At 52.9% G+C, this 27,962-nt stretch overlaps 1 protein-coding gene across 1 annotated transcript; it reads left to right on the top strand.

Annotated features, from left to right (window-relative positions):
* Positions 1-1,851: 1,851 nt before the first annotated feature.
* LOC115931109 (serine/arginine repetitive matrix protein 2-like) lies at positions 1,852-27,962 on the top strand. The gene is given in 9 exon segments (XM_055365627.2): positions 1,852-4,009; positions 8,350-8,532; positions 12,163-12,262; positions 12,426-12,570; positions 16,641-16,701; positions 16,811-16,846; positions 18,207-19,258; positions 19,260-19,696; positions 19,699-27,962. Coding segments are annotated over 9 exon segments (10,191 nt in total). The 5' UTR covers positions 1,852-3,946; the 3' UTR covers positions 27,813-27,962.

The following is a 27,962-nucleotide window of genomic DNA, read 5'->3' on the forward strand; positions in this document are numbered from 1 at the left end:
CCGTGTTTAAAAATAAAGATTGAAAGAATACATATGCAAATAAGTTTACTTTTATTTTTGGTAATACTTTACTGGATTGTCTGAATATTGACAATCAGTATGCATCATGAAGCTACATGGCTAACATTGAGTACTCACTGTGTGTGCCAGGCCCTGGGTTCAGTGCTCTACATGCACTTATATTTCATTTAATTCTCTCTGCAACCTGAGATGGTATAGCCACCTCATTTTACAGAGTTGAAACTGAGGCTCAGAGACTGAAAGTTAAGCCTGAGGTTACAGTCAATAAGAGGCAGAGCTGGAACTGAAACCTACGTGTGTCTGACCACCAGTTCATGTTCTGACGGCAGGCTAGTCTGCATCACAGAGTGTGGGGTAGATGGTGCATGCCTGCTAGGATGGGCTAGGTATCACTGTAGGTAACAAACAGCCCCAAACGATGGAAATGTACACCACTGAAGGCTCTTTTCCTGCCCATGCTGCACATCCTCCATGGCTCTCCTGTGCCCTGTGCCCCACATGCCCTCATCCTGCCACGAGAATAAAGGAGCAGCCTCCATATGGGAGCTGTCAGCTGCTCTAAGAGATGAAGGAGAGGGTGGCCAGTCTCAATGGCTCCCAACTCTTTTGCCTCGAGGTGACACGCTTCACTTCCACTCACATCTCTTGGGTCAAAGCAAATCCCATGGGTACATCCACTTTCAAGTGGCCCAGGAGAGAACCTGAAATACTCGGTGGACTCCATTAAGGCCGTCATATGGTGTCAGCCTGCATGGGAGACTGTGGAGGGGCAGAGGAGGAGAGTGGGGAACTGATGGGAAATGACAGGAGGACTAAGTCACCGCAGATTTGCTTTATCCTCAGCCAGGTGGAGTTTGTCCCAGAGCTGCACAAAATCATCACCAGCATGATTAAACAGAGTAGACTTCAGAAAAAGCAGTTTGGTCAGATGTAATCAGCAGTGAACTCAGAATCAACTGAGTGACATTGAGTCAGTAAATCTCTGACTGCCTCAGTTACCCCATATGATAGTTTTGAGGATGGGAACATTGAGAGAGTTGATTTGGAAGGATATCAAGAGTAAAAATTCCAACATTTTAGTTCCTTTAAGTTAAATCCAGGCACTATTTTTCCTGCAAGTCTCCTGTTCCTTTCAGATTGCACAGGTGAGAGTGCTCAGATTAGGGCTGGAGGTTGTAAACTATTGCTCCCACACTGACAGTGCCCCCGTGTCGTGCATGTATTCTGTGCATTTTCCTGTGCTAAACACTCTCCCAAAACATCGTGGGGCCTGATTCTTCCTCTTTGTTCCAATGGCCCTGGGTGACTCAAGTGCCCATTCAATGACCAGGACACAGAGGTGTTAGAGAGATGCTCCATGAGGCCCCAGGTGCGAGCCTGTACCCTGCCGGAGCATGAGGCAAGGGACAGGGCATCGTCTGTGGGGATAGTGGGGGTAGTGGGGGTAGTGGTCAGCCAGGCTTGGTGACTCTGCTTGCTCACCAGATGATCCTACACCTGCCACCTCCGATGGATCCACTGCCTCTGTGCCTGCCTGTACTGCTGATGCTCCAGTGGATAACTCAGCATCCCAGCTTAGGCCCAATGCCACTGAAGATGGACCTGCCCCCTGGGGACCCAGGAGTCCTACCACTCAGCTGTCCCCAGGAGTGCCCAGACCCTCATTCTTATCCAGGACCTAGGAGTCCTACCCCTGGCCTTCCCTCATCAGCCGTAAATGATGATTTACTGCTGTTACCATCATCACTGCCTTCAGTGACCAAGGGCCTTCCAAGGTGCCAGCTCTGGAACGAAGGATGCCCTTGGGAGGTGATGACACTCAGGTACACGGGTGCTCAACAGATTGCTTCCTCCTATCCTCAGACGGTCTTTGCATGCATGCAGCCATTGGCACTCCCATTGTATGGAAGGAAACCAGCCCAGGGTCACACAGCTGGTCAGCAGCAACATAGCTGGTCTCAAATCTAAGGTGCCTGGCCATGCCTCCATGAGGGACCGCCTGCAAGGGAGGTTGATCCTGGCTTTGGGGAGCCTTTCCTGGGCTGCACGAATAACCTCCATTGTTCGAGACCCCAAACTCTGCTCACATCTTCCTTTCCCTGTCTCTGCTTGGGCTATGATCACGGTGACTCTAGCAGCCCTTCATGGACATTATACTACTCTCTGCCATTCACTTTTGGTCTAATCTGACTTCAACCCCCACTTACTTGGTCTCTCCTTTTACAACCAAAACAACCGAAATCTAGGGCTTCTTCTTTTTTTCTTTTTGAGACAGAATCTCATTGCATTCTGTCACCCAGGCTGGAGTGCAATGGTACGATCTCGGCTCACTGCAACCTCCGCCTCCCGGGTCCAAGGGATTGTCCTGCCTCAGCCTCCTGAGTAGCTGGGATTACAGGCGTGTGCCACCATGCCTGGCTAATTTTTGTATTTTTAGTAGAGACGGGGTTTCACCATGTTGGTCAGGCTGGTCTCGAACTCCTAACCTCGTGATCCGCCTGCCTCAGCCTCCCAAAGTGCTGGGATTACAGGTGTGAGCCACCATGCCCAGCCAAATCTAGGGCCGGAACATGGCTGCAGCATATAAAAAGAATTGAATTCCATACTTTTGTTAACCCTGTTTTTTGTTTGTTTGTAGTTGTTGCTGTTTTTGAGACAGAGTCTCGCTCTGTCGCCTAGGCTGGAGTGCAGTGGTGCAATCTCGGCTCACTGCAGACTCTGCCTCCCGGGTTCAAACTATTCTCCTGCCTCAGCCTCCCAAGTAGGTGGGACTACAGGCGCCCACCACCACACCCGGCTAATTTTTGTATTTTATTAGAGACAGGGTTTCACCATATTGGCCAGGCTGGTCTGGAACTCCTGACCTTGTGATCCGCCCACCTCGGCCTCCCAAAGTGCTGGGATTACAGGCGTGAGCCACCACACCCAGCCCCTGTTTTGTTTTTGTTTTGCTTGCTTCTTAGGGTTGTTTTTCTATTTGTGGTAAAGGCATTGGCTTTCCATTTGTAGCATCAATAGAATATTTCCTGTTTACAATAACCGTATGTCATAGTAAATGGTAAAGGGATTTAAAGCAGTGGTTTTCAGCTGCCAGAGGCCTGAGAGAGTTTGGGCACACTCTGTGTGATCGGGCAGAAGGCCTGTGGGAAGTTTAGCAGAGGACAGGGCCAGGAAAGGTGATGGACAGTGGGGGTCTGTCCTGGTCACCAGGCCCCTGGGTCCTGCCCACCTGCTTGGAGCTCCCCACCCATCACACATGATGCTGCCAAGCCCTCTGGGTATTGTGAGCAAATACCTTAGGAGAGAAGCTGATGAACTTTGTTTCTTGAAATGCACAGATTCCTTGGACATCCCTGAGAGGTCAATCATGAAAGTCAACTTGGTTTTCTCCCCCTCATTTGGGTTCAGAATTTAAAGTCCACACACACAGGCAGTAAGATGATATAGATAAGGACCTCATCACTCGGTTTCGGATGTTAAAATGTCTAGGTGGGTTAGGGGTGATTTGAGATCACACAACCTTGTGCCACAAAGAGGAATTCCCAGGCCAGAGGGAGACATTTTATTGCCATGTTATGATCTTATCATTGAGTTGAAAGGCAATCTTGTTTCATTTTGGATTATTTCTTATGTTTATGTCTTATAAGGGCACTTTGAATTTCCAAGCAAATAATAATTTTGAATTAGCTTTTAATCATTGACTTCTAGCACAGTTATATGATCAGAAACATGCTGTGTGATTTGATTGCTCTCAAATATATTGAGATTTGCTGGAACAAAATAAGTCAGGTTAATTTTTGTAAATGTACCATGCATGCTTAAAATGAATGTATCTACATTTGTTCCTGAGATACAGGTTGATGGACGGATGGCTACATGGATGTGATGGAGATGGTTTACTATCGGGACCTTCCGCATCCTGCTGATGTTTTGTTGCTTAGGATATGAATGGCTGAGCGGAGGCTGTAAAACCTGGCACCCTGCTTGGGTATGAGGTTCTTCCTGCCATCCTGCCATCATTTGTTTTTTATGTTTTGTCACCAAAAGTGACCTTGAGGAACCCTGGGAGCTCAGGAAGGAAGGAGCGCCCAGAAGCAGGGACAGGGAGCTGGTTGGGGAGGACCAGAAATCAGGTTTGTGAAGGTTCCAGAGAGGACCTGTCTTTGGGAGGAGTGTGGGAGACTGAGATGGGGGAGGGGTCATTGGAATGATGCGGGCGCTACTTGGCATTGTCCATTGTGAGTCACCACCGGGGTCATCAGGGATTGGTGGAGAGGGAGTATAAAGCCCCAGGGTTGCTAAGGGAGGGCCCAGACCGAAGAAGGTTTGGTGGATAGCAGAACCTTTGTCTCCCTCTAATTGCTCCTAAGCCTCACGCTCCCTTGCCCCGTGTGTCCTGTTGCTTCCCTGATCTTCTCCGTGACCTGTAGCTAAACCTTCCACCAGCGCTTGAGAACTTAATTTGAACCGGATCCTTTCCCAGACCCCTTTCTTCTTCTCCTCCTCCTCCTCCACCTCCTCCAGGTGCCCACCAGCCCCCTTCCCCCCTCCCCCTCCCCTCCCCCTCCCCCTCCCCCTCCCCCTCCCCTCCCCCTCCCCCTCCCCTCCCCCTCCCCCTCCCCTCTCCCTCCCCTCCCCAACTCAGATCCGGCCCGGTCCCCGTCCCCTTCCCTCCCCCCTGCCCTAAGCCACCTCCACCTCTGTCCTGGCCGCCTCAGGGCGCCCTGAAAGGACCAGGACATGCGGGTGCGGTGGTGGCTCCTCTTTTGGCTCCTGCTGGGATTTATCAGCCATCAGCCCACCCCTGTGAGTAGACGCTGGAACTGCGGGGTTTCTTCCTTTTTACTGGGCTGTGTCACGTGGCATGAAATTACACAGCTCAGGCCTGTAATCCCAGCACTTTAGGGGGCCGAGGTGGGCAGATCACTCGAGTCCAGGAGTTGAAGAGTAGCCAGGGCATCATAGCGAAACCCCATCTCTACAAAAAATTCCAAAAAAGATTAGTTGGGCCTGGTGGTGTGTACCTGTTATCCCAGTTACTGGAGAGGCTGAGGTGGGAGGATCGCTTGGGCCCAGGAGCTGGACGTTGCAGTGACCCGAGATGGCCCCGCTGCACTCTTGTCTCTAACAAACAAAATGGACCAAAACAAAGTGAAATGTCATTTGATTTGTGTCATCTGGTTTGATGACTTTTTTTTTTTTTTTTTTTTAGACAGAGTCTCACTCTGTCGCCCAGGCTGGAGTGCAGTGGCAAGATCTCGGCTCACTGCAACCTCCGCTTCCGGGGTTCAAGGAATTGTCCTGCCTCAGCCTCCTGAGTAGCTCAGATTACAACGCCTGGCTAATTTTTGTATTTTTAGTAGACCACCACACCTGGCTAATTTTTGTATTTTTAGTAGAGACGGGGTTTCACCATGTTCGCCAGGATAGTCTCCATCTCTTGACCTCGTGATCTGCCTGCCTCAGCCTCCCAGTGCTGGGATTACAGGCGTGAACCACCGCGCCTGGCCAAAATATATAACCTTAAGTGTAAGTTTACTAACTTTGGAAAGTACATACACCAGCATAAACCAACCCCCTTTCAAGATCTACATTATTTTATTTATTTATTTATTTATTTGAGACAGTTTCTCCCTTGTTGCCCAGGCTGGAGTGCAATGGGGCAATATCAGCTCACCGCAACCTCTGCTTCCCAGGTTCGAGTGATTCTCCTGCCTCAGCCTCCCGAGTGGCTGGGATTACAGACATGTGCCACCACTCTCAGCTAATTTTGTATTTTTAGTAGAGATAGGGTTTCTCCATGTTGGTCAGGCTGGTTTTGAACTCCCGACCTCAGGTGATCCGCCCGCCTCGGCCTCCCAAAGCGTTGGGATTACAGGCGTGAACCACCGTGCGCAGCCAAGATCTACACTATTATGTCACCCCAGAAAGTGAACTCTCACTCTTCCCGGCCAGTCTCTTTCTTATCATAGGTTAGCTTGCTTATTCTGGAATTTCGCGTATACAGATGCATGCCATGCCATAGGTACTCTTTTGTGTCTGCTTTGTTCTGCTCAACACCATGTTTCTGAAATCATTACCATTGTTGTATGGTTCTCTAACTCCATCATTTCCATTTCAGACTCAGCATATGCTGAGTTCAACCTGTTGAAGGGCTATCTCTGTTTAATTCACCATCTTGAAAGAAACATTGAAAATTGAGATGTTTTCAAGAATATATAGTCAAATCCTGAGGAATCCATGTAGAAATGTTATCACAAGCTGTCTGAACTTACTCAGGGCAAGTCTTCGTCTTCACTCACATAAGAGTCTAATGGAATTAATATCAACAATCTTAGAGAAATCCCACACTATTCATGCCATTTTCATGATCTCCACCTTGGTAATTTTTTTTTTTTTTTTTTTTTTTTTTTTTTTTGAGACAGAGTCTCGCTCTGTCACCCAGGCTGAAGTGCAGTGGTGCGATCTCGGCTCACTGCAACCTCTGCCTCCCGGGTTCAAGTGATTCTTCTGCCTCAGCCTCCCAAGTAGCTGGAACTATAGGCGCATGCCACCATGCCCTGCTAATTTTTTGTATTTTTAGTAAAGATGGGTTTCACTGTGTTAGCTAAGATGGTCTCAATCTCCTGATCTCGTGGTCCACCCACCTCGGCTTCCCAAAGTGCTGGGATTGCAGGCGTGAGCCACCACGCCCGGCCCACCTTGTTAATTTTTAAGCACTAAAATTTGATACTTATTTGTGAATGAAGTAATCTCTTCATTGTGTGTTTTTTTTTTTTACTTATGCTGAGCTTTAAATGACAAAGATTCCTATAATCCAAGAGAGAAGTATTATTTAGAGGGATTCTTTTACCATGTGATATATAATAAATGCATCCAATGCTATACGTCAATTTAAAAAACAAGTAAATAACTTTAAAGAAAAGATAACTACTGGCCAGGTGCAGTGGCTCACACCTGTATTCCCAGCACTTTGGGAGGCCGAGGCAGGTGGATCATGAGGTCAGGAGTTGGAGACCAGCCTGGCCAAGATGGTGAAACCCTGTTTCTACTAAAAATACAAAAATTAGCCGAGCGTGGTGGCAGGCGCCTGTAATCCCAGTTACTCAGTAGCTGAGGCAGGAGAATCGCTTGAACCCGGGAGGCGGAGGTTGCGGTGAGCTGAGATCATGCCACTGCAATCTAGCCTGGGTGACAGAGCAAAACTTTGTCTCAAAACAAAAAAGAAAAGAGAAGATAATTACTTTATACTTAGCTTGTCTTACCCATGAGTGACGGGCTGCATGTGGCCCAGGACAGTTTTGAATGCAGTTCAACACAAATTTGTAAACTTTCTTAAAACGTTAGGAGATTTTGGCCAGGTACAGTGGCTCATGCCTGTAATCCCAGCACTTTGGGAGGCGGAGGCGGGCAGATTACCTGAGGTCAGGAGTTCGAGACCACCCTGGCCAACATGGCAAAACCCCATCTCCACAAAAAATACAAAAATTTGCTGAGTGCATTGTCAGGCACCTGTACTCCCAGCTACTCAGGAGGCTGAGGCAGGAGAATCACTTGAACCTGAGAGGCAGAGGTTGCAGTGAGCCGAGAGCACGCCACTGCACTGCAGCCTGGGTGACAGAGTGAGACCCCATCTCAAAAACAAAACACCAAACAAAAACAAAAACAAAAAAAAAATGGCTGGGCACGGTGGCTCACACCTGTAATCCCAGCACTTTGGGAGGCCGAGGCAGGCAGATGGCCTGTCAGGAGTTCAAGGCCAGACTGGCCAACATGGTGAAACCTCATCTCTAGTAAAAATACAAAAATTAGTCGGGCATGGTGGCAGAGACCTGTAATCTCAGCTACTCAGGAGGCTGAGGGAGGAGAATGGCTTGAGCCCAGGAGCTGGAGGTTGCAGTGAGCCGAGATTGCACCACTGCACTCCAGCCTGGGCGACTGAGTGGAGTGGAACTCTGTCTCCAGAAAAAAAAAAAAAGTTTTTTTTAAGATCATCAGCTATTGTTAGTGTTAGTGTATGTTATGTGTGGCTCAAGACAACTTTGCTTCTTTTAATATAGGCAGGGAAGTCAAAAGATTGGATATCCCTGCTTTATACCAAGAAAGACAACACCCCACATTTGCAATGCCTAAAAACACTACCAGCCATCTGAAAAACATGAGACTTCTAACTTCTGTTCTTTTTTGTAGCAGTGGAATGCAACGGTGATATCTGAGGGATGTGGTTACCTTTTGGAGGAGGTTGACGGTTTCTAAGGATGATTCTTTCTGAGTGAAATATTGTCAGTGTCATTGACCTTTTCATTATTTCAACTGTTACTATTCCAGGTTATCAATACTCTGGCTGTCTATCGTCATCGTGAGACTGACTTTGGTGGAGGAGTTCGAGACCAGCCTGGCCAACATGGCAAAACCCCATCTCCACAAAAATTGGATAATTTGATAATTATCATTATTGGGTTTCTGAGACGTTACACATTTGCCATTCTCTTCTGCACAAGTTACCTTTGTGTGAGTATACTAACTTTCTGTAGAGGTATGCTTGTAATCACAAATAAGAATAAATTATATAAAACAATTCACATTTCTGGACTTCATTATCAATATGTGGTTTTACCCAAAAAATCAGGGGAATGATTTATTAGCATAAGAATTATGAAAATGTCTGCCATTTACATTATGAAAATTAAATAGGTCGGTGTTTGTTTAATAGAATGTCAACAGAGCTTTTGGTCAAAACTAAGTTTTTTTAACCTTTGTGCTATTTATCACAAATGGAGTATGAGGTTTCGTCACTTAAATAGGAAATTCTTTCTAAACTCTTCTGCTTTATAGTTCTATCGTATGGGTGGAAGGAAAGCTTCCAATCTCCTCTCTGAAGATTCACTGCAGAAATGAGCTGACAACAGACAGCTTAACAGGAAAAGAAAAACATAGAACAGGCATAAACATGGGAACCAGCTGAAAAATGAGACTGCTAGAAGGGCCGGATGGTTGATGCTTAAAGAGCACCCTCTTCTGAGGGGAGAGGGAGATAGATGGAGATGTAGGCCATTTAGAGGGGCAGCAAATGATTTTTAGGGGAAATGAAAGAGCCCAAGGAACAAACAATTGGCCTGAGACAAAGTTCCTCTGAGGTCATAGGGACGAGGTGACAAACTGCCGGAAGGTGAAGGGCAGAAGTGCACTGCGTCTCATGATGCAGAGAAAGCCCCAGAGAATCTCTTAGAACTGCCCTCCAAGAGAATCAATGAAAAGTGTGTCTGGGCAGGGTAATTTTGAATGACATCATTCAAAGTGCATGTTCCCATTTGCAACTGGAGAGAGATCAGTATGTCAAAAGTCTGTACTTGGTAAGAATTTGGCTGCTAAGTTGTGCCATAATTTGTCTTTTGAGCCTTTTTTCCTTTGGGTAAGTTGAGCTCTACATTTTCTCTTGCCATTCATGACAGTAAAGATGTGGTTGTCTGGGGGCTGAACCTCCTTCTGAACAATGATCCAAGATAAAAGTACTAATACCACAATGCTTTTTTATATTCAAGGGAAGAGGAAGTATGTTTCAGTTTTACCACCTAGATAATTACACGTCATTTGGCACTGCCTTTCAAGATATGTAGAAAACAGAAAATATATGAGTTATGAAGATATCTAGGCACATTTAACATTCTCTATGCCACTTAGTCCTGAACAGAGAATTTTCGGTATAAATTGGAGAAAGCTTTTTTTTTTTTTTTTTTTTTTTCCTTTTCTCACCCCCGAGACGAGTCTCCCTCTGTTGCCCAGGCTGGAGTATAATGGTGTGATCTCGGTTCACTGCAACCTCCACCTCCTGGCTTCAAGCGATTCCCCTGCCTCAGCCTCTCAAGTAGCTGGGATTACAGGTGCCCACCACCATGCCCAGCAAATTTTTGTATTTTTAGTAGAGTCGGGGTTTTACTATGTTGGCCAGGCTAGTCTCAAAACTCGACCTCAAATGATCCACCCGCCTCAGCCTCCCAAAGTGCTGGGATGACAAGCGTGAGCCACCACGTGAGCCAGGGGAAGTTTTTAAATTTACCACTTTTTAACAATTCCATTTAGGAAAGTTCAGTTGAGCTGTTGGACTTGGACAACTTCGCACCTCTCATCTTTGTCCTTGTCATCTAGTCATCTATACCATTACCTCCTAAGCAGCGACATCATGGGTGCCATGAAGCATTCATGCGTGATGGCATTTCTTTGCTTGTCATTTCTTCATGTGTTTGACATTTCTCCTAGCTCCAAACTGGGCCAGCTACCTTTCCTATGAAATCTAGCAGTAGCTGTGGGATTGACATGGTTGCTCTTTTCATCTTTTTAGATTACCCATTGCTTCTCTCGAAATCCTAGTACATGATTTTTTTTTTTTATCCTATGTGCAGAAATCAGGAAAAAACAAATTCTACAAAGAATTTGAAAGTTATTATTTCAGGCCAGGTGTAGTAGCTCATTCCTGTAATCCCAGCACTTTGGGAGGCTGAGGCAGGTGGATCACTTGAGGTCAGGAGTTCAAGACCAGATGGGCCAACATGGTGAAACCCCATCTCTACTAAAAAGACAAAAATTAGGCAGGCATGGTAGCAGGCACCTGTAATCCCAGCTACTTGGGAGGCTGAGGCACAAGAATCGCTTGAATCTGGGAGGTGGAGGTTGCCGTGAGCCAAGGTAGCTACGCCACTGCACTTCAGCATGGTTGAGAGTGACACTCCATCTCAAGAAAAAAGTCATTTCAATGACTACCTCAGGAGATTCATAGGTATCTGACCCACATCTGAGATGGAATTTGCATTGCATTTTCGCTGTGATGAGAACAAATATTTAATATCTTAGAAGATTAAAAGCATACTGTGAAAACATGGAAATCTTGGTGGAAATTCAGTCATTAGTGAGAATGTTTTGCATTAAGTTCAAACCAGCCTCAAGGAAGCTGATGTGAGGGAAGGGAAAGTGAACTCTGAGTAGAGCAGGGACAGAAGGAGGATGCTCCAGTGCAGATCAGGAAGGAGCAGGGGGTGAAATGTTACAAATTCTAGAACTCAGAGAGCTGAAGGTAATTACTTCCTTTTCAAGTTGTGAAACATGTTAACCTGTGGTAAAATACTTATAAGATGATAATTACCATCTAATCGTGTTGAAGTGTACAGTTCAGTTGTGTGAAGTATGTTCATGTCATTTTTTTTTTTTTTTTTGAGACGGAGTCTCACTCTGTCACCAGGCTGGAGTGCAGTGGTGGGATCTTGGCTCACTGCAACCTCTGCCTCCTGGGTTCAAGCAGTTCTCCTGCCTCAGCCTCCCGTGTAGCTGGGACTACAGGCGTGCATCACCATGCTCAGCTAATTTTTGTATTTTTAGTAGAGACGGGGTTTCACCATGTTGCCCAGGATGGTCTCCATCTCTTGACCTTGTGATTCACCCGCCTCAGCCTCCCAAAGTGCTGGGATTACAGGCGTGAGCTACCGCACCTGGCCTATTTTTTTTTTTTTTTTTGAGACAGAGTTTCAATTTTGTTGCCCAGGTTTGGAGTGCAATGGCACAATCTCAGCTCACCACAACCTTTTCCTGCTGGGTTCAAGTGATTCTCCTGCCTCAGCCTCCCGACTAGCTGGGATTACAGGCATGCACCACCATGCCTGGCTAATTTTGTATTTTTAGCAGAGACAGCGTTTCTCCATGTTGGTGAGGCTGGTCTCAAACTCCCGACCTCAGGTGATCCGCCTGCCTTGGCCTCCCAGAGTGCTGGGATTACAGGAGTGAGCCACCGTGCCAGCCTCATGTCATTCTTGTGTGTGTGTGTGTGTGTGTGTGTGTGTGTGTGTGTGTGACAGAGTCTCATTCTGTCGCTCAGGCTGGAGTGCAGTGGTGTGATCTCGGCTCACTGCAACCTCCGCCTCCCAGCTTCAAACGGTTCTCTGCCTCAGCCTCCTGAGTAGCTCGGATTACAGGCGCCCGCTGCCATGCCCGGCTAATTTTTGTATTTTTAGTAGAGACGGGGTTTCACCATCTTGGCCAGGCTGGTCTTGAACTCCTGACCCCGTGATCCACCTGCCTCGGCCTCCCAAAGTACTGGGATTGTACGCATGAGCCACCGTGCCCAGCCATCATTCTTATATTATTATTTCCTAGGGGTCTTTCCTGAAGACTATCTTCCGGTCTCGAAATGGACATGATGGATCCACGGATGTACAGCAGAGAGCCTGGAGGTCCAACCTCAGTAGACAGGAAGGTATGGCTCTGTTGGAGTCCCCATAGTGTGGAAATGAGTTTGCCCTGGAAAGGGAAAGAACAGCTTCTTGCCCTCAGGTTTCTCACCTTCTCCTCTCCTCACTCTCACCAAGGGCTGAGGTCCATTTGTATGCACACAAAGAAAAGAGTTTCTTCCTTTCCAGGAATTAAAATTGGCCTGGAAGACATCTGTACTTTATGGAAACAGGTGGAAACAAAAGTTCAAGCTAAAATCCATAAGATGAAGGTCATAAAGAAAGTCAACCATCATTACAAATTCAATGGAAAGAGGAAGACCGCCAAAAAACAGTAAGATGTGCCTTGACACAAATACTGTTGTATGAACCATGTGCCAATCAAAGTAGACAACTGTAAAGTCCTTGAGAATATTTTCTACAATATTTGTGGCAAATTCAGTGGGTTCAAAATTGAGTTTGTCCTTTCTGCTTCATTAGTTTAAGCTGTATAATTCCTTTCCCTTCCTACATTCTTGTTTGTCATTTTTTCGGGGGAAGAGGAGTTGCTAGTACTGGCATTGGTTTTCCTTTCTCTCTCTCTCTTTTTTTTTTTTTCCTGAGATGGAGCTTTGCTGTTGTTGCCCAGGCTGTAGTGCAATGGCACAATCTCAGCTGACTGCCTTTTGGGTTCAAGCGATTCTCCTGCCTCAGCCTCCCAAGTAGCTGGGATTACAGGTGCCCACCACCACACCCAGCTTATTTTTGTATTTTTACTAGAGATGGGGTTTCACCATGTTGTCCAGGCTAGTCTCGAACTTCTGACCTCAGGTAATCCACCTGCCTCAGCCTCCCAAAGTGCTGGGATTAGAGGCGTGAGCCACCACAGCCAGCCTTTTTTTTTTTTTAAATTTTGAGATAGAGTCTGACTCTGTCACCCAGGCTGGAGTGCTGTGGTGCAATCTTGGCTCACTGCAACCTCTGCCTCCCAGTTTGAAGCAATTCTGCCTCAGCTTCCCGAGTAGCTTGGATTACAGGTGTGTGCCACCACATTTGGCCGATTTTTTTTTTTTTTTTTTTTTTTGAGACAGAGTCTCACTCTGTCACCCAGGCTAGAGTGCAGTGGCATGATCTTGGCTCGCTGCAACCTCCACCTCCCAGGTTCAAGCGATTCTTATCCCTCAGCCTCTTGAGCAGCTGGGACTACAGGCATATGCCACCATGCCCGGATAATTTTTGTATTTTTAGTAGAGGCGGGGTTTCACCATATTGGCCAAGCTGGTCTAGAACTCCTGACATCATGATCCGCACACCTCGGCCTCCCAATGTGCTGGGATTACAGGCATGAGCCACCGTGCCCAGCCCAATATTTGTAATTTTAGTAGAGATAGGGGTTGACCATGTTGGCCAGGCTAGTCTTGAACTCCTGACCTCAGGTGATCTGCCTACCTCAGCCTCCCAGTGTGAGCCACCACACCCAGCCTGGATTGTTGAATTCAATGCTTGGGTCACCTCCAGATTCATTTTCACAGTCTTTCATGTTTTGGTCATATTACATTGTATTTTGCTGCCATATGACTGATCTTTTTTTGTTAAATGTGAGATACTTGTTAAAAAATATTTAGCAATGAATTGAGGCCTAGTAGCATGTTATCTTGCTGCAGAAGAGATGGGAGTCTACTTCTGGGGGATGGTCAGGGGTCCTCCATACAGGCTGCAATTGAGGTCGCCGGTGCAGGCTCAGTCCCTACAAAGGCCAGGGTATTTCCTGTCCACCTCTATTCTGATGCGTGACTCTTCTGGGTCTCAACCAGAGCCAGTGGACTTCAGTATGGGTCGCTTTCATTGGCAGACCCTCAATCCACTTGTTTTCCTTCTAATCCCACGCATGTGTGCAAAAGCTGCTGTGCTTCTTTGCATCTCAGTAGTAGTTCCTTCTGGAATTCAGCAATGAAACTCAGGGAAATGGGTTCCAAATGCGAGGCTGACTTTCATCCTGGGTTTCCTTCTTCTCCATCTTCACCTCATGTCTGTTTACTGCCATGTTAGCAATTTGATGTATTCAATCATGGGTTTTATATTCTGTTTGGTGTCCCCCATTGTTCTCATCGGAGATCAGAAGCTTCAGATGCACTTACGTCAACTCAAGAGTAGAATGCTTCCTTAGCTTCCCTCCAGAGTCAGGTTTTATGTTTCTAGTTCCCAAGTGCACAGCAGGAGTAGTGATGTCCTCACTGGCTTCTCATTTGCATTAAACTGTGAGCTTCTTTAGCGTGGGGACAGGACCCTGCTCCCATTGCATTCTCAGCACCTCACCACACACTCCTTGTTTGAGGCCACTCCAGACAGCGTGTGCTGAAGGATGCCCTGTGGTCAGAAACAAGTTCATTAACTTTCTCTTTGAAGTGTTTTCGTCCCTGTTTCCTAGCGTTCTGGGAATTTTACACATCCTTCCTATAAAACCAAGTATCAGGTGAGATCCTTAGGATCAGGACCATGAATCAAGTGGTGTGAGGGCAACAGAGCAAACTTACCCATTTTAGGCCGTTTCCTTTTTCTGCCCTCAATCTCTGTGAACTGAACCTTGTTAAAGTCAGTCAACACCAGGGTGGATGGTTTGCCGTTGTCACCTATTTTCAGGACATAACACCCTGACTTAGGAGCCATTCCAATCATTTGTAATTCAATAGATGCGCCCAGCCTTCAGATTGCCTTTTCTCTCAACCAGGATCTTTAAAGTCGATGACAAGAGTTCCAGTCCTGAATCATGGCAAAGTGCAGTAGTGAACTGCGGGGTTAATGACACCATATTCTGGAAGGATCTCTCTTTGGCTGATGGTCTCAGTTCCGGCATCAGCCTCTGACTGAGAATCAGGTCTCACACAGGAGGAGTCAGATGAGGAGCAATCCTCTGCTTCCGATGGAGTTAGTTGTGATGAATTGGTGAGGTCTGGTTTTTCACACAGAACTGAAATGAGCTTTCGCTGTGTCAAGCACAAGACTGACCCCAGAAACACACATACTGCACCTCATAGAAGCTTTTAATAGTCTTTATATTTACTAAAGAATAGGACTAACTATGGAACTATGAAGATGAGCTGGAAATGACAGGTGACTTGCCAGCAGGCCAGAGTGTGACTTTTTTTTGTCCCTGAATGGGAGGTGTCAATTCTCCCTTCGGTTGTGAGAATCAGTTGGTTCATTTGTGGAAAGGTTGCAGGGGGGATCTTTGAATCACAGCCTTCAGATGCCAGAAGGGCAGAGGGAATCCCACACGGGCTGGTGGATCATGTGTGTGCATTTCTCTCCCTTCTAATCTGAGGAAACTAAGCATGAAAGAATGTGAGCATGCAGAAAAGGAGAGGTAGGTATCAGAGGCAGAGGAAAATGGGAAATTGGATATGAAAGAAATACACACCTACAAGTGAGTTCAGAAACTGAACCCCACCCTCCTGGGAAACGCCCATTGGAGTGTTGTTTTTAACCTTTGTACAGTGTTTAGACCCAGTAAATGCAGAAATAGAAACAAATGGTCAGAAGACATATCGTGAGAGAGAGAGAGAGAGAGTTCACAAAACAGAAAACAAAGTACCTTAATATTTACCAGTGACCAAAAGATGTGAAGTAGCAAAACGTCTCCTGACCCCATTGCCAGCTAGACTGTGTGGAAACTCGGTTCATACCAGCCATTCTAGGGGTGGGGTGAGTTGTTGTCATCCTTAGGAAAGTGTGTTGTTGTAGGATCAACCACATCCTTCAAAAGGACTATGCCTGTTTATAAGCCCAGCTGTTTCTGCCCTGTGAAACACGGTAAGGATGTTAATACAAAGACAATACAGCTTTATGATAAAAGATGCTCAATGAAGGATGAATTAGGGATATACTGAGAATGGGGAAGGAAACTATCATCTCAGAAGTCAGCAGGCAGTAAGCAAGAGGAGGAATCAATATAGCAACAGTTTGGATCAGACTGTACAGTTTTTGTTTTTGTGAGATGGAGTCTCACTGTGTCACCCAGGCTGGAGTGCAATGACGTGATCTTGGCTCACTGCAACCTCCGCCTCCCAGGTTCAAGTGATTCCCCTGCCTCAGCCTCCCGAGTAGCTGGGATTACAGGTGCCTGCCACCACGCCTGGCTAATTTTTTGTATTTTTAGTAGAGAAGGGGTTTCACCATATTAGCCACAATGGTCTCAATCTCCTGACCTCATGATCCATCCGCCTCGCCGTCCCAGAGTGCTGGGATTACAGGCGTCAGCCACCGTGACCGGCTCAGACTGTACTCTTATAGCCATCTGAAATACGTTTTCTAGGTATAGATAGATTGTGTAAGGGTACAGTTGTGAGGATAAGAGAAACATGGCAGATTATTTAAAATCATCCTGAAAGTGGTGCTTTATCTGATGAAAGTGATTGTAATCCATAGGAAAATGTTTCAACGTGCGCAAGAGTTGCGGCGGCGGGCAGAGGACTACCACAAACGCAAAGTAAGGAGCTTCCTCCCCGCAGTTGCAGGATAGTTCAGTGCTGATGCAGATGATGCCACGGCCCTTAGACTCTCTCAACATTCAATTTCTCATGTGTTGGCTTTTTCAGATCCCCCCTTCTGCAAGAAAGCCTCTTTGCAACTGGGTAAGTTTGCTTGTTTTCCTTGCTTTTGGACATAGTCTGCCAGGTCAGGACATGGATACATTTTTCTCCCTACAGCTCTGTGCTCAAGCCCTGCAGAGGGAGATGGCAGAGAGAAAGGCTGCCTACGAGCATCACAGTCCCATCCCTGTTGGTAACCATGTTGTGCAAAAACACTTTCATCCCCACCCAGTGGGGCCCCTGATCTAATATTCTAAGTGTCAGAGGTCCCATATTTGTAATAGCAAATGGGCCCTGACTGTAAATTAGTGAAGAGTGAATGTAACTTATTACCCACAGGGACAATTCCAAATGAAGGCCTTAAATGATGCTCAGCTAAGCTGGTTCTTGTGTGGCCTCTGTACCTTCAAAAGCTGCCGAGTCCTATGATTACACGTGATGGGACTTGTACACTTGAAGTGAAACACAGTTTTAAAACTTGCTTTGTTTAGAATTCCCACCTCATTTTTCCATGGACAAAAGTATTCTTCATGTCCTAGTGCACTTACAATTTGCTATTACCTGGGAGTGAAAAGAAATATTATAGCCATGCCTAACTGACTTCTTGAGATAAGATTGTTCTGTCAGAAAACCCTCTCCCAGTTCCCCTGCAGCTCTTCAGGAATCCACATCTCTCCAGAGCTCTTTGTTCTCATGGGTGGCACCTCCAGAGTGAAGAAGATCCTTTGTCAAGAAGGGAAACAGAGGGGAAATGAGAGGGTCCTGCAGGCAGAGCTGGAGTCAACTTCCACTCTGCCTCTTGCAAGCTGTGTGACCCTGGGCACAATTTCTCCTTCCTCTGGAAACCTCTGTTTTCTTAGATTTGGAGCAGGGTGGTCACACTGACCTTGCAGAGTTCTGAGAATCAGAGACAGAACATAAAAGGCCTGGAAAACATTCTCCAAAAAGAAGCTGCAACATGTGTGGACAATGGGCTTTTCATGCCTCTCTTACTGTCTCTTACTGTCTGTTGACCTGGTGCAAGAAACATGCTCTGGTGATGGCTGTGAGGGAGGAATGAGGATAGACATAGACACTCCTGTGTCTCAAACATGCTTCTTTATTACTCTGTTATGACTCTGTCTTCCCTGGGGCAGGACCCCAGCCTGCCTACATTTGCAGACAGACAGAGTGGCATGTGGAGACAACAGTGTGTCCCAATGACTTTTCTTTACCCCCCAGCTGTCGGCAGTACTCAGTGGAAGGGTGATATTATGACACTGATACTGCTATTTTGAAACCCGGAGGATGGAAAGGTGCAAAAATCTATCACCAGCAACAGAAGGTGCAGACTGTGTTGGTGGCGGTAATTTTGTCCATCAAACGGATATGTGTGAAAACATTCCCTCCTTTGTCCCTACAGGTCAGAATGGCGGCAGCGGAGCATCGTCATTCTTCAGGATTGCCCCACTGGCCCTACCTCACAGCTGAAACTTTAAAAAACAGGATGGGCCACCAGCCACCTCCTCCAACTCAACAACATTCTATAACTGATAACTCCCTGAGCCTCAAGACACGTGCCGAGTGTCTGGTCTATCCCCTTCCACCCTCAGCGGATGATAATCTCGAAACGCCTCTCGAGTGTCTCCTCACTCCTCTTCCACCCTCACGTCTATCCTCAGCTCCACCCTCAGCGGATGATGAGACACCTGCCGAGTTTGTGGTCTATCCCCTTCCACCCTCAGCGGATGATAATCTCGAAACGCCTCTCGAGTGTCTCCTCACTCCTCTTCCACCCTCACGTCCATCCTCAGCTCCACCCTCAGCGGATGATGAGACACCTGCCGAGTTTGTGGTCTATCCCCTTCCACCCTCAGCGGATGATAATCTCGAAACGCCTCTCGAGTGTCTCCTCACTCCTCTTCCACCCTCACCTCCATCCTCAGCTCCACCCTCAGCGGATGATGAGACACCTGCCGAGTTTGTGGTCTATTTCCTTCCACACTCAGCGGATGATGATCTCGAAACGCCTCTCGAGTGTCTCCTCACTCCTCTTCCACCCTCACGTCCATCCTCAGCTCCACCCTCAGCGGATGATGAGACACCTGCCGAGTTTGTGGTCTATCCCCTTCCACCCTCAGCGGATGATAATCTCGAAACGCCTCTCGAGTGTCTCCTCACTCCTCTTCCACCCTCACCTCCATCCTCAGCTCCACCCTCAGCGGATGATGAGACACCTGCCGAGTTTGTGGTCTATTTCCTTCCACACTCAGCGGATGATGATCTCGAAACGCCTCTCGAGTGTCTCCTCACTCCTCTTCCACCCTCACGTCCATCCTCAGCTCCACCCTCAGCGGATGATGAGACACCTGCCGAGTTTGTGGTCTATCCCCTTCCACCCTCAGCGGATGATAATCTCGAAACGCCTCTCGAGTGTCTCCTCACTCCTCTTCCACCCTCACCTCCATCCTCAGCTCCACCCTCAGCGGATGATGAGACACCTGCCGAGTTTGTGGTCTATTTCCTTCCACACTCAGCGGATGATGATCTCGAAACGCCTCTCGAGTGTCTCCTCACTCCTCTTCCACCCTCACCTCCATCCTCAGCTCCACCCTCAGCGGATGATAAGACACCTGCCGAGTTTCTGGTGTATCCCCTTCCACCCTCAGCGGATGATAATCTCGAAACGCCTCTCGAGTGTCTCCTCACTCCTCTTCCACCCTCACGTCTATCCTCAGCTCCACCCTCAGCGGATGATGAGACACCTGCCGAGTTTGTGGTCTATCCCCTTCCACCCTCAGCGGATGATAATCTCGAAACGCCTCTCGAGTGTCTCCTCACTCCTCTTCCACCCTCATGTCTATCCTCAGCTCCACCCTCAGCGGATGATAAGACACCTGCCGAGTTTGTGGTCTATCCCCTTCCACCCTCAGCGGATGATAATCTCGAAATGCCTCTCGAGTGTCTCCTCACTCCTCTTCCACCCTCACGTCCATCCTCAGCTCCACCCTCAGCGGATGATGAGACACCTGCCGAGTTTCTGGTCTATCCCCTTCCACCCTCAGCGGATGATAATCTCGAAATGCCTCTCGAGTGTCTCCTCACTCCTCTTCCACCCTCACCTCCATCCTCAGCTCCACCCTCAGCGGATGATAAGACACCTGCCGAGTTTCTGGTGTATCCCCTTCCACCCTCAGCGGATGATAATCTCGAAATGCCTCTCGAGTGTCTCCTCACTCCTCTTCCACCCTCACCTCCACCCTCAGCTCCACACTCAGTGGATGATAATCTCAAGACACCTCCCTTAGCTACTCAGGAGGCTGAGGCAGAAAAACCACCGAAACCCGAGAGGCGGAGCGCTGCTGACGTGCAACCATCACCGAAACCCGAGAGGTGGAGCACCGCTGATGTGCAACCATCACCGAAACCCGAGAGGCGGAGGGCCGCTGACCTGGAATCACCACCGAAACCCGAGAGGCGGAGTGCCGCTGACCTGGAATCACCACCGAAACCCGAGAGGCGGAGCGCCGCTGACCTGGAATCACCACCGAAACCCGAGAGGCGGAGGACCGCTGACCTGGAATCACCACTGAAACCCGAGAGGTGGAGCGCTGCTGATGTACAACCATCACCGAAACCCGAGAGGCGGAGGGCCGCTGACCTGGAATCACCACCGAAACCCGAGAGGCGGAGCGCCGCTGACGCGCAACCATCACCGAAACCTGAGAGGCGGAGCGCCGCTGACGTGCAACCATCACCGAAACCCGAGAGGTGGAGCGCCGCGGACCTGGAATCACCACTGAAACCCGAGAGGTGGAGTGCCGCTGATGTGCAACCATCACCGAAACCCGAGAGGCGGAGGGCCGCTGAGCTGGAATCACCACCGAAACCCGATAGGCGGAGCGCCGCTGACGCGCAACCATCACCGAAACCCGAGAGGCGGAGCACCGCTGACGCGCAACCATCACCGAAACCCGAGAGGCGGAGCACCGCTGACGCGCAACCATCACCGAAACCCGAGAGGTGGAGCGCTGCTGACGCGCAACCATCACCGAAACCCGAGAGGCGGAGCTCCGCTGACGCGCAACCATCACCGAAACCCGAGAGGCGGAGGGCCGCTGACCTGGAATCACCACTGAAACCCGAGAGGTGGAGCGCTGCTGATGTGCAACCATCACCGAAACCCGAGAGGCGGAGGGCCGCTGAGCTGGAATCACCACCGAAACCCGAGAGGCGGAGCGCCGCTGACGCACAACCATCACCGAAACCCGAGAGGCGGAGCGCCGCTTACGTGCAACCATCACCGAAACCCGAGAGGTGGAGCGCCGCTGACGCGCAACCATCACCGAAACCCGAGAGGCGGAGCGCCGCTGACGCGCAACCATCACCAAAACCCGAGAGGTGGAGCGTCGCTGACGTGCAACCATCACCGAAACCCGAGAGGCATAGGGCCGCTGACCTGGAATCACCACCAAAACCCGAGAGGCGGAGCGCCGCTGACCTGGAATCACCACCGAAACCCGAGAGGCGGAGGACCGCTGACCTGGAATCACCACCGAAACCCGAGAGGTGGAGCGCCGCTGACGTGCAACCATCACCGAAACCTGACAGGCGGAGGGCCGCTGACCTGGAATCACCACCGAAACCCGAGAGGCGGAGCGCCGCTGACGCGCAACCATCACCGAAACCCGAGAGGCGGAGCGCCGCTGACGCGCAGCCATCACCGAAACCTGAGAGGCGGAGCACCGCTGAGGCGCAGCCATCACCGAAACCCGAGAGGCGGAGCGCCGCTGACGCGCAGCCATCACCGAAACCCGAGAGGTGGAGGGCCGCTGACCTGGAATCACCACCGAAACCCGAGAGGCGGAGCGCCACTGACGCGCAGCCGTCACCGAAACCCGAGAGGCGGAGCGCCGCTGAGGCCCAGCCGTCGCCAAAACCCGAGAGGCGGAGCGCCGCTGAGGCGCCGCCGTCGCCGAAACCCGAGAGGCGGAGCGCCGCTGAGGCGCAGCCGTCGCCGAAACCCGAGAGGCGGAGCGCCGCTGAGGCGCAGCCGTCGCCGAAACCCGAGAGGCGGAGCGCCGCTGAGGCGCAGCCGTCGCCGAAACCCGAGAGGCGGAGCGCCGCTGACGCGCAGCCGTCGCCGAAACCCGAGAGGCGGAGCGCCGCTGACGCGCAGCCATCACCGAAACCCGAGAGGCGGAGCGCCGCTGAGGCGCAGCCATCACCGAAACCCGAGAGGCGGAGCGCCGCTGACGCGCAGCCATCACCGAAACCCGAGAGGTGGAGGGCCGCTGACCTGGAATCACCACCGAAACCCGAGAGGTGGAGCACCGCTGACGTGCAACCATCACCGAAACCCGAGAGGCGGAGGGCCGCTGACCTGGAATCACCACCGAAACCCGAGAGGCGGAGCGCCGCTGACACGCAACCATCACCAAAACCCGAGAGGCGGAGCGCCGCTGACGTGCAACCATCACCGAAACCTGAGAGGCGGAGCGCCGCTGACGCGCAACAATCACCGAAAACCGAGAGGCGGAGCGCCGCTGACGTGCAACCATCACCGAAACCCGAGAGGTGGAGCACCGCTGATGCGCAACCATCACCGAAATCCGAGAGGCGGAGGGCCGCTGACCTGGAATCACCACCGAAACCCGAGAGGTGGAGCGCCGCTGATGTGCAACCATCACCGAAACCCGAGAGGCGGTGGGCCGCTGACCTGGAATCACCACCGAAACCTGAGAGGCGGAGCGCCGCTGACTCACAGCCATCACCGAAACCCGAGAGGCGGAGCGCCGCTGACGCACAGCCATCACCGAAACCCGAGAGGCGGAGCGCCGCTGACGCGCAGCCATCACCGAAACCCGAGAGGTGGAGGGCCGCTGACCTGGAATCACCACCGAAACCCGAGAGGCAGAGCGCCGCTGACGCGCAGCCGTCGCCGAAACCCGAGAGGCGGAGCGCTGCTGAGGCCCAGCCGTCGCCGAAACCCGAGAGGCGGAGCACCGCTGAGGCCCAGCCGTCGCCGAAACCCGAGAGGCGGAGCGCCGCTGACGCGCAGCCGTCGCCGAAACCCGAGAGGCGGAGCGCCGCTGAGGCCCAGCCGTCGCCGAAACCCGAGAGGCGGAGCGCCGCTGAGGCGCAGCCGTCGCCGAAACCCGAGTGGCGGAGCGCCGCTGAGGCGCAGCCGTCGCCGAAACCCGAGAGGCGGAGCGCCGCTGAGGCGCAGCCGTCGCCGAAACCCGAGAGGCGGAGCGCCGCTGAGGCGCAGCCGTCGCCGAAACCCGAGAGGCGGAGCGCCGCTGAGGCGCAGCCGTCGCCGAAACCCGAGAGGCGGAGCGCCGCTGAGGCGCAGCCGTCGCCGAAACCCGAGAGGCGGAGCGCCGCTGACGCGCAGCCATTGCCGAAACCCGAGAGGTGGAGCGTCGCTGACGTGCAACCATCGCCAAAACCCGAGAGGCGTAGGGCCGCTGACCTGGAATCACCACCGAAACCCGAGAGGCGGAGCGCCGCTGACCTGGAATCACCACCGAAACCCGAGAGGCGGAGGACCGCTGACGTGGAATCACCACCAAAACCCGAGAGGTGGAGCACCGCTGACGCGCAGCCATCACCGAAACCCGAGAGGCGGAGCGCCACTGACGCACAGCCATCACCGAAACCCGAGAGGCGGAGCGCCGCTGAGGCGCAGCCGTCGCCGAAACCCGAGAGGCGGAGCGCCGCTGACGCGCAGCCGTCGCCGAAACCCGAGAGGCGGAGCGCCGCTGAGGCGCAGCCATCACCGAAACCCGAGAGGCGGAGCGCCGCTGACGCGCAGCCATCACCGAAACCCGAGAGGTGGAGGGCCGCTGACCTGGAATCACCACCAAAACCCGAGAGGTGGAGCACCGCTGACGTGCAACCATCACCGAAACCCGAGAGGCGGAGGGCCGCTGACCTGGAATCACCACCGAAACCCGAGAGGCGGAGCGCCGCTGACACGCAACCATCACCAAAACCCGAGAGGCGGAGCGCCGCTGACGTGCAACCATCACCGAAACCTGAGAGGCGGAGCGCCGCTGACGCGCAACAATCACCGAAAACCGAGAGGCGGAGCGCCGCTGACGTGCAACCATCACCGAAACCCGAGAGGTGGAGCACCGCTGATGCGCAACCATCACCGAAATCCGAGAGGCGGAGGGCCGCTGACCTGGAATCACCACCGAAACCCGAGAGGTGGAGCGCCGCTGATGTGCAACCATCACCGAAGCCCGAGAGGCGGTGGGCCGCTGACCTGGAATCACCACCGAAACCTGAGAGGCGGAGCGCCGCTGACTCACAGCCATCACCGAAACCCGAGAGGCGGAGCGCCGCTGAGGCGCAGCCGTCGCCGAAACCCGAGAGGCGGAGCGCCGCTGAGGCGCAGCCGTCGCCGAAACCCGAGAGGCGGAGCGCCGCTGAGGCGCAGCCGTCGCCGAAACCCGAGAGGCGGAGCGCCGCTGACGCGCAGCCATCGCCGAAACCCGAGAGGTGGAGCGTCGCTGACGTGCAACCATCGCCAAAACCCGAGAGGCGTAGGGCCGCTGACCTGGAATCACCACCGAAACCCGAGAGGCGGAGCGCCGCTGACCTGGAATCACCACCGAAACCCGAGAGGCGGAGCACCGCTGACCTGGAATCACCACCGAAACCCGAGAGGTGGAGCACCGCTGACGCGCAGCCATCACCGAAACCCGAGAGGCGGAGCGCCGCTGAGGCGCAGCCGTCGCCGAAACCCGAGAGGCGGAGCCCCGCTGACGCGCAGCCGTCGCCGAAACCCGAGAGGCGGAGCGCCGCTGAGGCGCAGCCGTCGCTGAAACCCGAGAGGCGGAGCGCCGCTGAGGCGCAGCCGTCGCCGAAACCCGAGAGGCGGAGCGCCGCTGACCTGGAATCACCACCGAAACCCGAGAGGCGGAGGACCGCTGACCTGGAATCACCACCAAAACCCGAGAGGCGGAGCGCCGCTGACGCGCAGCCATCACCGAAACCCGAGAGGCGGAGCGCCGCTGACGCACAGCCATCACCGAAACCCGAGAGGCGGAGCGCCGCTGACGCGCAGCCATCACCGAAACCCGAGAGGCGGAGCGCCGCTGACGCGCAGCCATCACCGAAACCCGAGAGGTGGAGGGCCGCTGACCTGGAATCACCACCGAAACCCGAGAGGCGGAGCGCCGCTGACCTGGAATCACCACCGAAACCCGAGAGGCGGAGGACCGCTGACCTGGAATCACCACCAAAACCCGAGAGGCGGAGCACCGCTGACGCGCAGCCATCACCGAAACCCGAGAGGCGGAGCGCCGCTGAGGCGCAGCCGTCGCCGAAACCCGAGAGGCGGAGCGCCGCTGAGGCGCAGCCGTCGCCGAAACCCGAGAGGCGGAGCGCCGCTGAGGCGCAGCCGTCGCCGAAACCCGAGAGGCGGAGCGCCGCTGAGGCGCAGCCGTCGCCGAAACCCGAGAGGCGGAGCGCCGCTGAGGCGCAGCCGTCGCCGAAACCCGAGAGGCGGAGCGCCGCTGAGGCGCAGCCGTCGCCGAAACCCGAGAGGCGGAGCGCCGCTGAGGCGCAGCCGTCGCCGAAACCCGAGAGGCGGAGCGCCGCTGACGCGCAGCCGTCGCCGAAACCCGAGAGGCGGAGCGCCGCTGACGCGCAGCCGTCGCCGAAACCCGAGAGGCGGAGCGCCGCTGACGCGCAGCCGTCGCCGAAACCCGAGAGGCGGAGCGCCGCTGACGCGGAACCACCCCGCAAACCCAAGAAGCGGAGGGCCGCTGACGCGGAACCAGCATCACCTGATCCCAAGAGTCGGAGGGTCGCTCACGCGGAACCAGCATCACCTGAACCCAAGAGGCGGAGGGTCGCTCACGCGGAACCGCCACGGAAACCCAAGAGGCGGAGCGCCGCTGACGCGCAGCCATCACCGAAACCCAAGAGGCGGAGCGCCGCTGGCGCGCAGTCATCACCGAAACCTGAGAGGCGGAGCGCCGCTGACGCGCAGCCATCACCGAAACCCGAGAGGCGGAGCGCCGCTGACGCGCAACCATCACCGAAACCCGAGAGGCGGAGGGCCACCGACCTGGAATCACCACCGAAACCCGAGAGGCGGAGCGCCGCTGACGCGCAGCCATCACTGAAACCCGAGAGGCGGAGCGCTGCTGACACACAGCCATCACTGAAACCTGAGAGGCGGAGCGCCGCTGACGCGCAACCATCACCGAAACCCGAGAGGCGGAGGGCCGCTGACCTGGAATCACCACCGAAACCCGAGAGGCGGAGCGCCGCTGACGTGCAACCATCACCGAAACCCGAGAGGCGGAGGGCCGCTGACCTGGAATCACCACCGAAACCCGAGAGGCGGAGTGCCACTGACGCGCAACCATCGCTGAAACCCGAGAGGTGGAGCGCCGCTGACGCTCAACCATCACCGAAACCCGAGAGGCGGAGCGCCGCTGACGTGCAGCCATCACCGAAACCCGAGAGGCGGAGCGCCGCTGACGTGCAGCCATCACCGAAACCCGAGAGGCGGAGCGCCGCTGACGTGCAGCCATCACCGAAACCCGAGAGGCGGAGCGCCGCTGACGCGCAACCATCACCAAAACCCGAGAGGTGGAGGGCCACTGACCTGGAATCACCACCGAAACCCGAGAGGCGGAGCGCCGCTGACGCGCAGCCATCACCGAAACCCGAGAGGCGGAGCGCCGTTGACCTGGAATCACCAGTGAAACCCGAGAGGCGGAGCGCCGCTGATGCGCAGCCATCACCGAAACCCGAGAGGCGGAGCGCCGCTGACCTGGAATCACCACCGAAACCCGAGAGGCAGAGCGCCGCTGACGCGCAACCATCACCGAAACCCGAGAGGCGGAGCGCCGCTGATGCGCAGCCATCACCGAAACCCGAGAGGCGGAGCGCCGCTGACGTGCAACCATCACCGAAACCCGAGAGGCGGAGGGCCGCTGACCTGGAATCACCACCGAAACCCGAGAGGCAGAGCGCCGCTGACGCGCAACCATCACCGAAACCCGAGAGGCGGAGCGCCGCTGACCTGGAATCACCACCGAAACCCGAGAGGCGGAGCGCCGCTGACGCACAACCATCACCGAAACCCGAGAGGCGGAGCGCCACTGACGCGCAACCATCACCGAAACCCGAGAGGCGGAGCGCCGCTGACGCGCAACCATCACCGAAACCCGAGAGGCGGAGCGCCGCTGACACGCAACCATCACCGAAACCCGAGAGGCGGAGCGCCGCTGACGCGCAACCATCACCGAAACCCGAGAGGCGGAGCGCCGCTGACGCGCAACCATCACCGAAACCCGAGAGGCAGAGCGCCGCTGACCTGGAATCACCACCGAAACCCGAGAGGCGGAGCTCCGCTGACACGCAGCCATCACCGAAACCCGAGAGGCGGAGCGCCGCTGACCTGGAATCACCACCGAAACCCGAGAGGCGGAGCGCCGCTGACGCGCAACCATCACCGAAACCCGAGAGGCAGAGCGCCGCTGACGCGCAACCATCACCGAAACCCGAGAGGCGGAGCGCCGCTGACCTGGAATCACCACCGAAACCCGAGAGGCGGAGCGCCGCTGACGCGCAGCCGTCGCCGAAACCCGAGAGGCGGAGTGCCGCTGACGCGCAGCCGTCGCCGAAACCCGAGAGGCGGAGCGCCGCTGACGCGCAGCCGTCGCCGAAACCCGAGAGGCGGAGCGCCACTGACGCGGAACCGCCGCGCAAACCCAAGAGGCGGAGGGCAGCTGACGTTGAACCATCATCACCCGAACCCAAGAGGCGGAGGGTTGGTGACGTGGAACTGCCACGCAAACCCAAGAGGCCGAGGGCCGCCGACATGGAACCATCATTACCCGAACCCAAGAGGCGGAGGGTTGGTGACGTGGAACTGCCACGCAAACGCAAGAGGCCGAGGGCCGCCGACGTGGAACCATCATTACCCAAACCCAAGAGGCAGAGGGTCGGTGACGTGCAACCATCATCACCCGGACGCAAGAGGCGGAGGTTGAATTAGCTGAGAACAGGCCATTGCACTCAAGCCTGAGCAATAAGAATAAAACTGAGTAGAACAAAATAAAAAAATCAAAAAACAAAACAAAACCCACACTCCAAAAACAAAGAATAAATAAATAATATAAAAATAAAATAAATACTGCAGTCCTTA

This window comes from Gorilla gorilla, chromosome 18 (genome assembly GCF_029281585.2).
Source record: "Gorilla gorilla gorilla isolate KB3781 chromosome 18, NHGRI_mGorGor1-v2.1_pri, whole genome shotgun sequence".
NCBI lineage: Eukaryota > Metazoa > Chordata > Mammalia > Primates > Hominidae > Gorilla > Gorilla gorilla.